General features: G+C 42.1%; 1 protein-coding gene across 3 annotated transcripts; it reads right to left on the bottom strand.

Annotated features, from left to right (window-relative positions):
• Positions 1–2,828: 2,828 nt before the first annotated feature.
• HSD17B2 (hydroxysteroid 17-beta dehydrogenase 2) lies at positions 2,829–14,470 on the bottom strand. 3 transcript variants are annotated; one of them, XM_063312661.1, is made up of 6 exons: positions 14,312–14,470; positions 12,725–13,050; positions 10,361–10,573; positions 9,100–9,285; positions 4,262–4,399; positions 2,829–3,662 (listed from the first exon to the last, which is right to left on the bottom strand). In XM_063312661.1, exons 2-6 carry the CDS (start codon positions 13,008–13,010, stop codon positions 3,307–3,309), a joined length of 1,179 nt encoding a protein of 392 aa, XP_063168731.1. In that variant the 5' UTR covers positions 13,011–13,050; positions 14,312–14,470; the 3' UTR covers positions 2,829–3,306. The 3 variants fall into 3 exon arrangements, with proteins under 3 accessions (XP_063168731.1, XP_063168730.1, XP_063168732.1); XM_063312660.1 differs by lacking the exon at positions 14,312–14,470 and having other exon boundaries at positions 12,725–13,297; XM_063312662.1 differs by lacking the exons at positions 10,361–10,573; positions 14,312–14,470 and having other exon boundaries at positions 12,725–13,295.
• Between the last annotated feature and the right edge of the window lie 1,655 nt (positions 14,471–16,125).

Here is a 16,125-nt window from a genome sequence, read left to right as displayed (position 1 = left end):
CACTTCAGTTAACGTAGTAGTTGACGTACTGGACTAGGTATGGATAGAGCCAGGTTCAAATGCTCCTTTAGCCATAGATGCTCAGCCCAAGAGCCTGGGTGTTGAGGTGGTGAAGGTGTTGGACTAGGAACAGGGAGACCTAAATTCAAGTCCCCACACAGCCAAGGAAGCTTCCTAGGTGGCATTGGACCAATCATTTTCTCTTAGCCCAACCTCTTTCATAGGACTGTTGAAGGTGCAACATACGACATCATGAGCTCCTGGAGAAAAAGTAGGATATTATGGATTTTGGGACTTTCCAAATTATGGAACAGGTATAGAGAATGTGCCCCAAAAGATGATGGAACTGCAAGTCCCAGCAACCCAATCCAGGATGGTCAACAGTGAGAATTGGACGGTTTTCTATGCCCCACCCTGCTTAAAATCCAACTTGATTCCCCTTCTTCCATGCCCATTTGTCTCTCCCCGTTTCTCTTCCCTTTTGTGTTCCATGGTTTAAATCATAGGTTGGTAGGCAAAGGACTGTATTGTTTGCTCTCATCTCTCAAGAAGCTAGAGATCAAGATAAAATGTAATAAATAAATGTTTATTATCGTATGAATCAAGAGAACACTTGTTACAGGGGCGTTATGCTTTTCTTCTACATCTTCTGTTTCCATAGAAGCTTCAGAATATTTGGCACAACCTAAACAAGTGGGTGTGCCTCAATGGCCGGATGGCAGAAGAGGTGCACCAAATCTAGCTAGCTGGCACGCAACCTTCTCAATCATTAACCTGGGTTGACAGAGGGTTAACTGACCCTCTGGGTTAACAGAGCAGCCACATTAATCTCAAGAAATTCTTCGAACAAGTTTGGAAAGCTCTTGAAACTGTATAATACTTATTTACATGTATTGTACAATATTTGGACAGAGTAGGGCCCACAAGAAATTTTCACCTGACAGCTGTCACACTCCCATGGGTATCTGAAGTGGGAAGTGTCCCAGATAGATTACAAAGTCAATATTCACTCCCAGATTCTCTCTCTGCCCTTTCTCCAAAGTCCTGTTTCGTTCTTTGCTTCTTTTCATGACTAATCTTTTTCCTCCCTGTACCTGGCCAGCAGGGTGTGGAATCCTGATGAGTCATCTCTGACCAAGCATCCTTGAGTAATGAATGCTGGAATATCACAGCCTGTCAATAATTTTGCTTAAACTCAGTGCTCAGGAAGATAGAATGGGGAACTTTTTTTCAATGGGGGTGAGTGGGATGCTGCTTTTTTTTTTTCGCCCAGCAGCTAGAAATTATATGGGATAGGCTAATGATGTAACATTATACAAGAGGCTGAGCTATCCCTCCCTCCCTCCCTTCCTTCCTCTCATCTCTCTCCCTCCCTCCCTCCCATCTTCCTCCTTCCCTCCCTTTCATCTCCCTCCCTCCCTCTCATCTCCCTCCCTCCCTCTCATCTCCCTCCCTCTCATCTCCCTCCCTCCCTCCCTCCCTCCCTCTCATCTCCCTCCCTCCCTCCCTTCCTTCCTTCCTTCCTTCCTTCCTTCCTTCCTTCCTTCCTTCCTTCCTTCCTTCCTTCCTTCCTTCCTTCCTTCCTTCCTTCCTTCCTTCCTCTCATATAAGATGTGAAAAGTATGCCCAACAGTTTATCCTGCCTCTTTTTTTTGGCTCAGAAATCTGTGGGAAATCACATCACCAAAATTTAAGCATTTCCACCAGACTTCAGCCACATGACCTCAGGGATTCCAGGGGCTGCAATAAATAGATTAATAAATACAGGAGGAGGTGGAGGCAAGTTGGGCAGCAACACATGGATGCCATCACAAGCTGGCCTGTTAACTCTTCTCACAAAAATCTGATTGGCAGTCTAAAACAATGATACTTTAAGAAAGAATGGCATGCATCTCCTTAAATCTACTATGCAGGAGACAATTTATGCTAGCAACTTTCTGCAAAACAGGCGTGCTTATGTCTTTTTCTTACCTCCTGCTTGGCTTGGAACTCTTGGGACCCACCCAGGCACAGTGCAACCTTTGACTATTACTGTTAATGACAAACTTATGATCTCTTAGGTTTCCTCGTTTCTGGTCTGACCATTCCATCAAGTAATTTAAGAACCTGGTCAGACGTCAGTTGTACCTTCTGTTCAGCTCATGTCAAGTTGACCCCGGGCGGCAGCATCAAGCATGAAATGGCACAAAGGACAAACACACTGTTATTTCCTAGGATGCAACAGGATGTCGCAAATCCATTTTTCAAATTGTATCTGGAAACTGTCACAAACCTGACCAAGCCATTTTCTGGCTTGGCCTGGATAAATCTAACCTAAGATGAACCAGGAGACTATGGAATTCCCAAATTGGTGAGGTAGATCTTCCCACTGACAGCCAAGTGGTGGATATGTCAACCAAATGAAGAAGCTCAACTTGAAAATTTTGCATTCAGAGTTCCTTTATACATTTCTAGTAGAAATACTTAACAGTCGTGTATAGGGTTGAACCAGATAGTCTCTCCATTTCCCAGACTGGCCATTTTGGCACAATGGAGATCTCTTTTTAAAAATAATTAACTTCATATATTTTTTTTAAAAAGTGTTTTGGCTGTTGCTTCTATTTACTGCTTGGATTAATAATATGGTGGTCTCGCCCTATCAGGGATCACATTCAGTATATGGTTGAGGCAGTACAATAGAACCTACAGATTCCACTTCTTAAAGCTTCATATGGTTCTGAGATCCTAAACATAGCCTAGAGGCATTCTCCTATAAAAGCAATAGGGATTCCTATATTTTGCTGAGTAAGAAAGATTTGACGTAATTAGAGAGTTAGAGGCATAGACACAGTTCAATTCTTCCCCTATAGTTTTCAGGAGGAGGTCTTCAGGTAAGCGTGATTTTATTTTTCTTTTATAAACTCCTGAGCAAGATCATGGGAAAAAAGAATATAGTGTACATGATGGCCACAAAATGTGTATTGATTTGATTGGGGCAAACAAAAGGTAAGAAAAATTAATATGAATGTTTGGGAAAGAGAAGACTTTCTTCAGCACTGCCATAAAATACAATGGAAAATTCCAGGAAAAGCTACTCAAAAGAAAGACGAAATGTACAGAGCTATTATAATGTTAAAACTCCCTTTCTGTACCACCCTAAATCTATGCTTATATTTATATCTATCTCCAGATCTCTGTATTATTTACGCATGTCTTATCTCACATAATTAGCTGAACAATAACTTATCAAATAAAGATCACGAATCATCAAAAATGTGGCGGACTACTTTCTTCAATTTCAAAGGATACATGGACTTCCTGCTCAACTTAGGAACTGTTTTTGGTCTTTGCTGTTCTGAGAGCATAAGGCATGCAAGGGATATTTATTATTTTGCTCATGAAAAAATCATAAAACCAGAGAGGAGTACAGCAGAACATGAGAAGGTATAAGTAACTATTCTTGCCTGGAGTGTATAAACCTTTTGGATGCTCAGCCAATAAAGCATGTAGAACATCAGAGAACACTGGTGAGAGATCTGGTGAGCAGACTGAATTCATCTGACTAAAGAAACTCCTCAGGTTATGGATGTAATCCTCACCATAATCTTTCTTCACATCTGGCGTTAGTGTCTCCAGAAGAGTCTGTTCTTCCTTAATCCAGTCTTCAGGATTCCCTCCAATTGCTAGAAAACCAACAAATTCGTTTTTGGAATGTCTAGCCTCTTTGATTTTACCTCAGAAGTTACTCCTCCAAGAATTCAATAAGAACAAATACAAAGAAGGTGGCAGAAAAGCCTGTTCAATTCAGGCTTCTTCCACAGATTGGAACACATCTGTGAAGGAGGATTCTGGGGTTCAAGTTAAAAGCCCCTAAATCATCTTCCCAGAGAAAACAAAGTGTCATCTCAGCTATATGATGTCAGATTAGGCAACTAACTTCTCTATAAAAACACTTTCCCAGGGAAACTCATCAGAGAAAGTTTCCAGAGGCATTTATGGATACAGAGCTGTTGGTCAACCTGGGCCATGAAAGAATAAATAATTAAAGCCTTCCCTTGAAAAAGACAATTTGCAAACTCTTAGAAATAGTGCACTTTGCACCTTATGGTTGAGACACATTGTATCTAGGATCTTAAAAAGCAAAACCGGGTTCTAGCCTTTGCTAGGGATAAAACAGATGACTGATGGCCAATGTCTGATTTTGCATTGAGAACCTTGGTTTCTATGGAGATTTCTTGTCTGGTGAATTTGGGGAAATGCGCCGTGAAATATCATGACTTACATGATTTGAAGGCTGATGGATGAAGAACAGCAACTTTAATGCCCCATTTTGATAGCTCCTGCCTTATGACTCCAGAAAACATGGACAAGGCTGCTTTGGACGCTCCATAGGCAGCAAATCGAGGCATTGGTATTCCTCCTGTGAGAGAAATCAAAACACTGACTCACAAAAGGAGAACTAAAGGCTTAAACTTAAGCTGAAGTTAAACACAAGTTTCTTAGCAGCAAACGAGACAAAGGTCTATGTTCTTGCTGGCTAAATATAGCTCTGAAATGCTTGTGTGTGTGTGGGTGTGGGTGTTTCCTTCTTCTTCTTAAAGGATATTGGAAAAAGGATAAGAAAAACAGCCATCGTGTTAGCACAGAGTTTAAGAAGAAAATCACCACTGGGGAAAATGATTCCTCTCTTACATTTTATGCCATTAGAGTTAACAGTCAAATGCAGGCTGTCAACAAAGTCCAGATTGTACCAGCTGCTACAGTTGATTTCCCCTTCTCACATTTTTGTTGGCTTTGAAAGATTTCTTTACATTCCCATGGCTGAGCATTTTATTCCCTTCCCTCTTTCTAGACTCTTACCCCCACGCTCCGAAACTGGCATCCACCTTGTTAGGTTCAGGAAAGCCATTAAAATGTGGCTCTTCCCAAAGGCCCTTGGGGGCTGATATCAATGAGTTCCCTCCTGAAGAAAGGCCACTGATTTCCTTTGGCTTGGATTTGTTTTTTCCCTGGTACGATGTGATTTTGCATCACATTAAATTTGATGGTTATCTTTCATCATGTCATTATTTTAACCTTGGTTGCTCTGATTGGAAGTGTGAGCCAGTCAGAGCTGGTTGTGACTGAAGTACATATAAACCAATCTGAAGAAGTAAATAAATAAACTTCTACAGTAGCCCTAGGAAAGTAACCTCAGGAAAACTCTGGTTCCCAAGGACCTCTGGCCTTGTTTTTGCCCTGGTTTACCAGGAAAACCTCCCTCACTCCCTTCCTCCCGGCTTGATGGTAAAGCTACTGAGATACCTTGATTGGGACACTGAGGGAAAAAAAAGCCCTTGAGTATTGTATCACTTTTTCTGAAATTCCCTTTTTCCATCAGCTCTTTCTTTACATAACCTACATAAATGGGGGTACCACTTCCAATCTCCAAGAGACTTTGAAGTTACTCATTATATTAATATGAGTTATTCCATACAAGTTGCATCTACAAAATGGTGATGCACGTAGACTGTGTTTACCTTTTCACATTCTAGCACTAAACTGGGGGAAATGTGAATGAAAGTTGAAGAATATCTGCCAAAGGCATTAGCTTCAACCTCTTGAAGTGTTGGAAATAAGTGTGAGAAACATTGATTTATAAAAGGTAGGCAAAACTTCCAGGGTGAAAGTTGCTCCCTTCCCTAAAAGCAACATCCAGTGAAAGGAAGGAGTCCATGTTTACCAGCCAGTTTTTCCAATGATTTATTCCTTGTAGAGTGGAGTCAAACTGAGGTCCTTCACCTTTAACTTGGTTATCTGTTTTGAGGTCAAGCTGATTTGGAGACATTACTGTGCACTCAAGTGCACTCAAGAGTGAAAAGGTTGGGCACCATGCTTCTGTTTGACCAAAGAGCAATGATGCTGTGTGCAAAATGTTATTTGCCTATAAAATAAGGGTTTTATCACCAGTGGAGCCAATATCTCCAAATGGTTATTGCAAAAGCTGTATATAGGTTTAATGGGGCAATTACCTAAACACATATTTCCTCATAGAAAGGATGAGAAAGGATAGACAAGGAAAGGCACCAAAAGTGCTACAAACATGAGCAAAATGTAAATCAGGGGTGCTTAAGCTGAGACACTAGAGCCATATGTTGTCCCTACAAGCCTTGGGTGTCACCTCAAAAAATGGCCACCCAGCTGCCTTTTTAAGAGAGATAGAAGGAGGTGGATATACAACCAATGGGGAATTACAGGTAGTCCTTGCTTGACAACCATTTGTTTAGTGATGGTTCAAACTTACGACGGTGCTGAAAAAACCGACTTTTGACAGGTCCTCAAACTTATGACTGGTCCTCACACTTATGACCATTGCAGAATCCCCACGGTCACATGATTGTGATTTGGGCACTTGGCAACCAGTTCACATTTATGACTGTTGCAGTGTCACGTGGTCACGTGACTGCCATTTTCTACCTTCCCAGCCGGCTTCTGGCAAGCAAAACCAATGGGGAACCAGGTGATCTGCTTAACAACCACATGGTTTGCTTAACACCCGTGGTGATTCGTTTAATGACCGCCACAAAAAAGGTTGTAAGATCGGGTCAGATTTGCTTAATGACCTATTCACTTAGCAACCAAAATTCCAGTGCTAATTGTGGTCATTGAGCGAGGACTACCTGTCTTGAATTTACCGGATGAACATTAACTTTATTAAATCAAATGTAGGGCTTTCCCTGGTCCTGTCTACGTTTTAGTGCGGTGTACATCTTGTGTGTTCTTAGTGCTTACAAACTAAGTCCTACAACAAATGGTTGGGATGGAGAAGGGAAGATGCCATACACAAGAATGAAGGTTCTGGAGGAAACGGTGACTCCGTTTATATACTGTGAACATCAGCCATGAATCTCTTCGTGAATCAGGCACAATAGTATTGTGAAATCAGCTGCTTCATGCCTCAAGAAGTTAGTCAGTGTTTTGGACAGCTAGGGGACTTTGCCGATTTACAGCTTATCAGTCTGATCATTTACAGTTGTCTATGATGGTTGTTCTTTTCCTCCACCACTTTTTGTAACCCCTAAGTGATGTCGACACTCCTGACAAACCAGATTTTTTTTTTTCATCTGCTGGAACTGAAAAATGCATGTGGCATTTGAATTGCAGTTGGATGCCTGCCATGTTGGAAGCAGAGCCCAAAGGAGTGGAAAGGAGGGGATGTTTTTTTAAAAAGTAAGTTTGCTATTGCCTCATTTTCATAAACCCTGACTGTCAGAAAGGGAATCTGAAAATCTTCCAGCAGAATAAAAACTCGTTAGCTACCAGATGAAGGAGCCTAAAGCAATCCATGTTCCTCTTGTAAGAAATACCTCTTATAGTGCAGAAAATAACTTTCCAGGTGCCTGGGGGCTGTGGGGGCCTGGATGAGGAAACAACAGGCTTCAGCTGAACCCTGGTAAGACAGAGTGGCTGTGGGTTAAGGGCTTTTCCATATCCGGGACATTAACATCTCTGGTTCTGGATGGGGTTGCACTGCCCCAAACAGACATGGTGCTTAACTTGGGGGTCCTCCTGGACTCACGGCTCCTGCTCAAAGAGCAGGTGGCAGCCGTGGCCGGAAGGGCCTTTGAGCAGCTCTGTGTTGTGCACCAATTATGACCTTTCCTCGATTGAGAGGCCCTTCAAATGGTCACTCATGCCCTGGTCATCTGCCATATAGACTACTGTAATGCACTGTACATGGGGCTACCCTTGGAGAATATCCGGAAGCTACAGCTGATACAAAATGCAGCTGCACGGGTGATTGTAGGCGCCCCAAGGTCAGCATATGTAACACCTTTGCTGCACAAGCTGCACTGGGTGCCAGTTTGCTTCCGGGTCCAATTCAAGGTGATGGTTATCACCTTTAAAGCCCTACATGGCATGGGGCCAGGCTACCTGAGAGACCGCCTCTTCCCCGTTACATCAACCCGTCCCACCCGATCATGCAGAGAGGGCATGCTGCGGACCCCCTCTGTAAGAGAACTTTGTTTGGCAGGGTCTAGGAAGCAGGCCTTCTCTGCAGTAGCTCCTGCCCTCTGGAACATCCTTCCCCCAGAGGTGAGACAGGACACCTCACTCCTGGACTTCCATAAAGAACTAAAAACCTGGTTTTGTCATCATGCCTGGAGTGGGAAGGGGAACAACCATTTGTGGGGATGGCTAGCGCTCTAGAAGGGCCTTTTACACTCACAGACTGAGATACAACCTTAGCCATATGGATTTTATTGCATATTGTATTTTATTGTCTATTTATATTTATACACTTCCATTTATTGTACTTATAAGAACATTGAATTTTAAATTTTGTTTTGTTGCAAACCACCCAGAGTCCCTCCTCTGTGGGGGAGATGGGCAGCAATAAAATTTGATAGATAGATAGATAGATAGATAGATAGATAGATAGATAGATAGATAAAATAAGAATATGACATTATATTACATTGTATTATCCAATCTTCCATTTGGGACTTTCTGAAGATGGGATTTAATATACATTCCTGTTAAGCATAGGAGAGGAGGTCTCATTTTAATCGATATATTTGGTAAAATGGCTGCATTGTGTCTATTAGAATCCATGGGAAATTGTTTTTTCAAGCAATGCTACTCTAATAAAATGCATTTTTTGCACATTATTTTCATGGATATGTGAAGGACTATGCAGGCCTTTTTCTAATATTATTTTTTGCCATAGCCAAACTCCATTGCAATACTGAGAGAAGTACAAATTTCAAAAGATAAATGAAAGTTTATGTAGTGGCAAAACACACACACACACACACAAATGGGTATGTCCACATGCTCCCTTTTCCTGCATTTTTGGCCTTGACTCGGCTATAAATACTTCTAGATTAGAAATGAGATAGTGCCCTATCCCAAACTTGCCAAACTAAATCTTCCCTGAATGTTAGATAGTTCAACTGTTTAGCGTTGACATATAGGCTATTTTCTGCAGTCTTATCCCTAGATTCATGATTAATTTGGAAGCCTCCTCCCATACGGCAGCCCTAATGTGTCAGAAATGTGGCAGGTCACGGAGAAGAATCAAACCCAAGTGGCAGTCTGTAAATTTACAAATTGCAGAAACACACTAGCATAACTCACCTGCCATACTTGAGATGTTAATAAGCCTTCCCTTGGATTTCCGAAGCAACGGTAAGAACGTTTTGGATAATTCAACAGGGCCGAAGAAATTTACATCCATGCACTGCTTGTAAGAACTCATGGGAAGCAATTCGCCATCAGCTACAAACCCCAATATTCCTGCATTGTTGATAACACCCCAAAGGTCTGGCAGGGAGAAAGAAAGGAAGTGCAAACAAGTGAATTAATGGCATTCCTGCTGCAGGAAGGAATCAGACCCTTCTTCCATTTTTTTTTTTTTTTAACCATTCAATTGTATCCAATTCTCAGATACTGCCTGGACAAGTCCCTGCAGTTTTCTTGGCAAGGTTTTTTCAGAAGTGGTTTGCCATTGCCTCCTTCCTAGGGCTGGGAGAGAGTGACTGGCCCAAGGTCACCCAGCTGGCTTTGTGACTAAGGGAGGACTAGAACTCACAGTCCCCCAGTTTCTAGCCTGGTGTCTTCACCACAACACTACACTGGCTCTTCTTCCAGATTAGTTCCTTCCTTCTATGCTTTCCATACAGTATATATCTCACCAAACTCTTCCCTTTTTCCTACCTTTTAAAGCAAATATGTCAGGACAAAATAAGACATGAGTTCCTGAGAAGCAGCAATTTCAGATTTTTCAATAGGCTAATGGTTATTTGTAGATTAAAGGAAAAGGGAATGAGTCTGCTAGACTTAAGCACCTTTAATAAGCAATAACCCCACTGGACGCAAAGGGGTGTGAACAGACATAACGAAAATACTTGTAAACAACAGAGGGTATCTGAGATGGAAGAAAGGGAAAAACATAAATTAGATCTCTACCCAAAACCTCATGTCTGAATATTAGGGTTGATCATGTTTAGGCAGACCATTGTTGTTTAATAGCAGCATTAGGATGTTGCAGTGTTGATATTTGACAATATTTGCTGGACATCAGCAGGTGGCTATAAGGTTTCTCAATATCTAAGCTGCAGATACTGGACAACGGTCAGCAGCGGGCAATTATCCAAGCTGTAACCACCATCATTGAGTTGATCTCATGCCACTGAGTTAATGTAGATCTTTTATCTTAATTTCATTCATTCCATCAGCTAGTCAAAAGAGGTAAATGTTGATGTCAGCCTCTGATTTTGAAAGATGACTTGGATTCTCAGGCCAATATCAACACACCTCATTCCTGGATCTTTGCAAAATGTCACTTCAGCAAGAATGAAGATAACAAAGGGGTGGATATGTGCAAACCCAAAGATACCTGCATTTTGCAACTTCGGTCTTATTTCAAGATAAGCATCCTTTATTTGCGCTGAACTAGTGATATCCAGTTGCAGGACGGAAAGTCTCTCTGAGCAGGTTTCCTTCAGCATTTTTGCACCAGGTCCTTCGGCATTTAAAACGCTGGCAAATACAGTAAATCCTAAACGGTCAAGATACTTTGCGAGCTCATGGCCGATTCCAGTGTCACTTCCTAAAAAGAAGCCATTAAGAATATAAATATAAATCTATCTATCTATTTATCTGTCTATCTATTTTTATCTCAAAGAGTCTTCCGACTTGTTGGAGCAAACTGTTTGGAATCAGAGACCTGCAAAGAAATGTGATAGATTCATAATGCTAGCTTTAAGGAAGGAATAAATAGAACGTGCTCCAATTTTGTCTTACAGCAATCCCCTTTTTCCCCCTTGCCTCAGAAAATACATACTTTTCCCATAATAAACTTCCCTATAAGCTAAAAGCTTTCTGTGACTGCCTCTTTCCTGCATTTGTTTATGGAGTATGCATTTATTATAATTATATCTTTTCCTTAGAGTGCTCAGAAGTGGCAGGTATCATTTAATTCTCCTATGTAACCTCTGACGTAGGCTGGGCTGAGAGGTAGCGACTGGGTGAATGAAGGCTTGAACCTTGGCCTCCTTGGTTCCAGTCCACAACCTTGATCGCTACATCACTCTACATCTATAGAGTTGAGGTAAGTCCTGTCCACCATCTAGTCCTACCTGCTTTTTGACTCATCTTTCCCCCATTCCCTCTATTCTTGGCATTTAAACAAACAGCAAAACATACCTCTTTTAAAATGGATTTTCATTTCCATTTTCACTTTTCAGTTTTTCAAACCTAGTGACAGCTGCTTTGAGGATTTGCTTTCAGTCAAAAGTCAGAGAGAATGAATGAATGAATGAATGAATGAATGAATGGTCCCTTTTTGAGATAGATAGATAGATAGATAGATAGATAGATAGATAGATAGATAGATAGATAGATAGATAGATCAGATCAGAATAAGCCAAACCAACATAGTATGGCTGCTGTGGACTGGTGGATAAAAGTCCTGCAGAACTTCATGGATCTGATTTGATGGGGTGATTTGATCATATCACCTTCAGACTGAATCACTCCAGGAAAGATTTTCACTGCCCAGTTTTCCGTGCAAGGCAGGGTAATCCTCACTATTCCTGTCCTTCCAATGAAATGTGGAAGAAAGGAAGGACAGGAATAGTGAGGATTACCCTGCCTTGCACGGAAAACTGGGCAGTGAAAATCTTTCCTGGAGTGATTCAGTCTGAAGGTGATTTGATCAAATCACCCCATCAAATCAGATCCATGAAGTTCTGCAGGACTTTTATCCTACACCACAGAAGCTGCTGGAGGGAGAGGCAGCAACAGGAACATGGGAGCAGAACAGGACCATTTCCTTTTTAAAAAAGTGGACTTGAGGACTTTTGCTAGGGACAAGTCAGCCCTCCTCCAACCCTCGTCACCCAAACAGCCATGTTTACCGTTTCTAGTGGCAAATGGACAAAATCTTAAATCTAAAGAGAGAGCCGTATGCCCAATCTTTCAGCACAGCACCAAAAGGAAAACATGAAGCACAAAGGTACATAAGCAGAGATGATCAAGCCTACTATGGTCTTAGTTTATCTCTTTCTCTTATTCTCTCTCTCTCTCTCTCTCTCTGTGGTGGTGGGGGGAGAGAGAGAGAGAGAATTACTATTATTTTCAGAGCCCATTGATGGATTTTCTTTCTCTCTCCAGCCAGCCTGGACCAAAGTATTGTGACATGCTGTTCTTGGCAAGCTGCTGTGCCAGCAATTAAGCAATTTGTGTCAAGGTGCTAGCCACACCCACCACCATACATTCTTGGACTCAGTCTGTCACCATTTATCATTAGCTATTTAAAGCCACATTTAAGATGTGGCAAACGACACTCATTAACTTTTATAAAGAGAGGCTTAATAATATGCTGCCTGTTCCCTTTTAGCATGGAAAGAAAAAAGGAGAAAAGGCCAGGTAACAGCCTGAGATCATAAGTTACTTCACAGTTTACAACTCCTACATCCCAAAGCATCTTTACACAGAAGTCCATCTGGACCTTGCCACACGCATAGGAAGCCCAAAGTATCGTAAGATTTCAATTTGATGTGTGTGTGTGGGCGGTATTTCAGAACCAGGTAGAGTAGATAAACTAACCTTAATAAAGGAAAAGATGTCAGCCAAGGGAAAGCCAAGCCCTTGGCAGAGTTATTTCAGAGCAAACTGAGTAAATGGAAACTTCGCATTTTCTCTCAAGAAGTTGGGTGGATACACCATTTCAAAAACTGAACGGATTTCTCTCCCTTACCTGTGATGAGCACGGCTTTACGATCCACAGGCAACAAGGCTCGCGCAGGAGTGCAAAAGCAAAACGTGAGGCACGCCAGGGAGAATAAAGCCAAGGCCAGAGAGCTTCTCAGGGTGGAAAAGCACAGGATTTCCAAAGTCAAAAGAAACAGGAGGCTGCAGCACAAAGGGGTTGCTTTTTCCATTCGGTTCTTCTTGGCGCGATAAAATATTGCCCCACCACAGAGCATGGTGGCTCCAGTATAGATGAGAAGGGAATTGTCAACTTCAGCCCAGTGCACGAACATGGTGACAGGTAGAAGAAAGGCAGGGCTGCTCAGGCAGGTGCTAAAAAAGGAAAAGGAAAGAAGAGAACAGTCTTACAAAAGGTATAAAAACTTCCTAGGACTATTCACGGCACAGGCATAGCGTGTCTTATGTCTCAAAGGAGGAGGTGGAATTTGTGAAGGACTTGACAGGCGGCAAGGCAGCAATCCTTAAGGATTTCAGATTCTATGTCTGGAGTGGTTTTATCTGAACTGCTGGCTTGCCAGACCCGGGGGCGGTGGGGGGGTGGGGGGGACTTTAGATATTTGCTCTCACCTTATTCTTTGTTTTGTTTTTTTCCTTTATTGCAAGAAGGCTCCACCTTCAGAGGGACACACACACACACACGTACTAAGAGAGAGAGAGTCAGCAAGCAGGCTTGGGTAATGTTTGACAGAGCCAAGACCGAGCGAGAAGCAGCAAGTTTTGTCCTACTGGAAATTGTACGGGTTACATAATTTACATGTTTAAAGTCAGTGCACTTAAGGAAAAGGAGAGAGACAGAGAGATATGCTGTATGCTTTCCACTATACTCCAGAGCTTATCTGCTCCTCTTTGATGTTCAGCCTTCCAACTGTGCTGACTTAATGAGTAGAGATGCTTCTCTTTCATCAGCTGGTTCCAAGCTGTAGCTGAGGAACTTAATTAGCACAGACCAGGATGCTCCAAAGCATAACCGTTTGGATGGGCGATACCCAAACATCCCGTTTTAGCCCTGGGGTAAGTGGCTTTGCAAAAGTACCTGTGCTATGGAGAATGTGCAGACTTCATTTTTCCCACATCTCACATGGTTCTAGAATTCCCAGGTCATCCCAAGAAAGTGGCTGATTATGGGGGGTTGGGGGGGTTGGGGGGGTGACAAGGGAGAAAAATAGGAAAAGAATCCTTCACATAGCACTAAATTTAAGCATTAACTTGAAATACAATCCGAGTCTCTACACTGGACAGTTTGAAAAATGGATTAAACGCACCCATGGAGGCTAAGTCTACTGTGGGCTACTTCTGTTGAGTTCTTCCATTTGCACTTCATTTATTTCCTTTTACTTTCAGACACCCCACTGAGGCACACATGCCTTCTGCCCTCATAGCAGATAGCCAGGCAGGGTGGGCGGGGTGGGGGGAGCATTTCTTAGTGAATACAATCATAAACTTTAAATGGAGATAGGAGAGTTCAAGATCTTATGTAGAAATGAAAGGCACACAGCACACAATGAGTCTCTTTAACCTACAAAAGCTTCACTGGATTCAGCTGGCTTAAGAGTGGATGCACATCTTTACTCACATTTTCCCCACTGCAAATTGGTCAAGAGGGCTGGGTCAGATGAGATGCCAAAATCCAAAGGCAACTTGCAGGAATGGTGAGGTCTCTCAAAATGAAGTCCCTTAAAGCTTTTCTTTTAATCCCTTGCCAGCTTTCCTTTCAAAGTCATCTCTGCTTTTCATTGACTATTACATGATCTGTTGCATGACCCTTTCTTATCTTTGGTAGTTGTCATTCCAAACCTAGTCTGTTCTTGATGGATTGTTTCCTTGTGACCTCTTGCACGGCCATTCTTATCTTTGGTAGCTGGTATCCAGACCTGGTTAGGTGGCTTCCTTGTTTTGTATCTTCCTCTACATGTCTACATTTTTCTGTTCAAATTCCAATCATCTATTTCCCCCAATATTTTAATTCTGGCAACAGTATTAGACCTACAATGATGATCTGGTTCAAAGGGAGTCAGCCCATTGAGTACCCAATTCATGGGAAGACATAGGGAGAGACAATGCCTTTTTATCCATAGTCACCTATGCTGTTTCCTAGAAGCAGCTGTTGGGTACCACTGGAAGAATGTTGACCTAGACAGGCATTTGCTAGCAAGTACTGGTCTAGTGGTTAAGGCAATGGGCTAGAAACCAGGAGACTGTGAGTTCTAGTTCCAACTTAGGCATGAAAGCCAGCTTGGGCCAGTCCCTCTCTCTCAACCCTAGGAGGAAGGCAATGGCAAACCACTTCTGAAATCTTGCCAAGAAAACTGCAGGGACTAGTCCAGGTAGTTGCCGAGGACTGGACATGATTGAATGGCCAAAAAAAAAAAAAAAAAATGCCTGTAATAAGTCAAATCCTAGAGAAAGAAGAAATTGAGCCCACTAACAAAACAATCAATGTTATGTCAAACAGAAGCTCAGGAAATGCCTTATTCATGCTGAACCTCAGTGGGCAAGTCTGCTATTTTTGAACAATTGAGATGTACCCTTGTCTTTAGTGTGGTACTCATGATAAGTATGTGTATGAATAAGTGAGGTAAAAAAAATGCTTCTCTGGCTAGAGAAAATGGAATTGCCCAAAGCTCCATGAAGACATTGTGATAGAGAGGGCTGATGTAGAATAAAAGTGGTGTCAGTGCTGGGATTGCTAGCCTCTATGAAGCCCCAAACTGACCAACTGATAGAATTCCATCTTTATAGAAAGTTTAAGGAGGGGGCTGAAACAAAGTGTTCAGGTGGTACAAATAATGCTTGGCTGGCTTCTTTTCAAGGGTGACATCCAGAGGAGATAAATAACATATCCCCACAATTTTGGCTGGACTTCCTATCTTTGTTCCAAGGCTGTGCATCATTATTCAGTAAAAATGACATGGGTGAATTTGCAGGAAAATAACTCATTCAAGAGCAGTGATAGACATCTGTGTTCCTCAAGGAGCTGCTTGACTTCTTTCTAAAGAGGAATTACTGTTTTCGTGAACTGCTAGAATAATGGTTCTCCATCTCAGATCTCTGCTTTTATGATGCAACTGGCAGCTTCAGTTACCTTGGATAATTCAAAACAATGGGTCATACGTATTGGACTGACGCTGTCTTACCAGCTCAAGAAAAAAAAAAAAAAACTCCAGCTCTGAGGTCACACAGAAGATAACCAAGTGAAGGAGGGTTAAATCTGTGTTCCTTCACAAAGGCCAAAGGGGTTTCTGGAGCACAGATGCAATCAAAATGATTGGCCCATCCTGAAGCCTGCACGGGAAAGGAGCTTCATGCATGTCAGATGTCTGCAAGTACAAATATTAAGGCCATTGACTCCTTTTTTTCCTAAATTGCACCCTGCCTTTCAATGTCATT

This window comes from Candoia aspera, chromosome 11, assembly GCF_035149785.1.
Source record: "Candoia aspera isolate rCanAsp1 chromosome 11, rCanAsp1.hap2, whole genome shotgun sequence".
Lineage (NCBI taxonomy): Eukaryota > Metazoa > Chordata > Lepidosauria > Squamata > Boidae > Candoia > Candoia aspera.
Note: the sequence above shows the minus strand (reverse complement) of the source record. Positions and strands in the feature narration are given on the sequence as shown.

Bases quoted from the DNA above. Each gene is read 5' to 3' on its own strand.
- HSD17B2 (XM_063312661.1), bottom strand. From the start codon at position 13,010: ATGTTCGTGCACTGGGCTGAAGTTGACAATTCCCTTCTCATCTATACT. The intron at 4,400-9,099 runs GTGAGTTATGCT...TTTCTCTCACAG, and splicing joins TAACATCTCAAGTATGGCAG to GAGGAATACCAATGCCTCGA. The intron at 3,663-4,261 runs GTAAGTCATGAT...TTGGTTTTCTAG, and splicing joins TCCATCAGCCTTCAAATCAT to CAATTGGAGGGAATCCTGAA.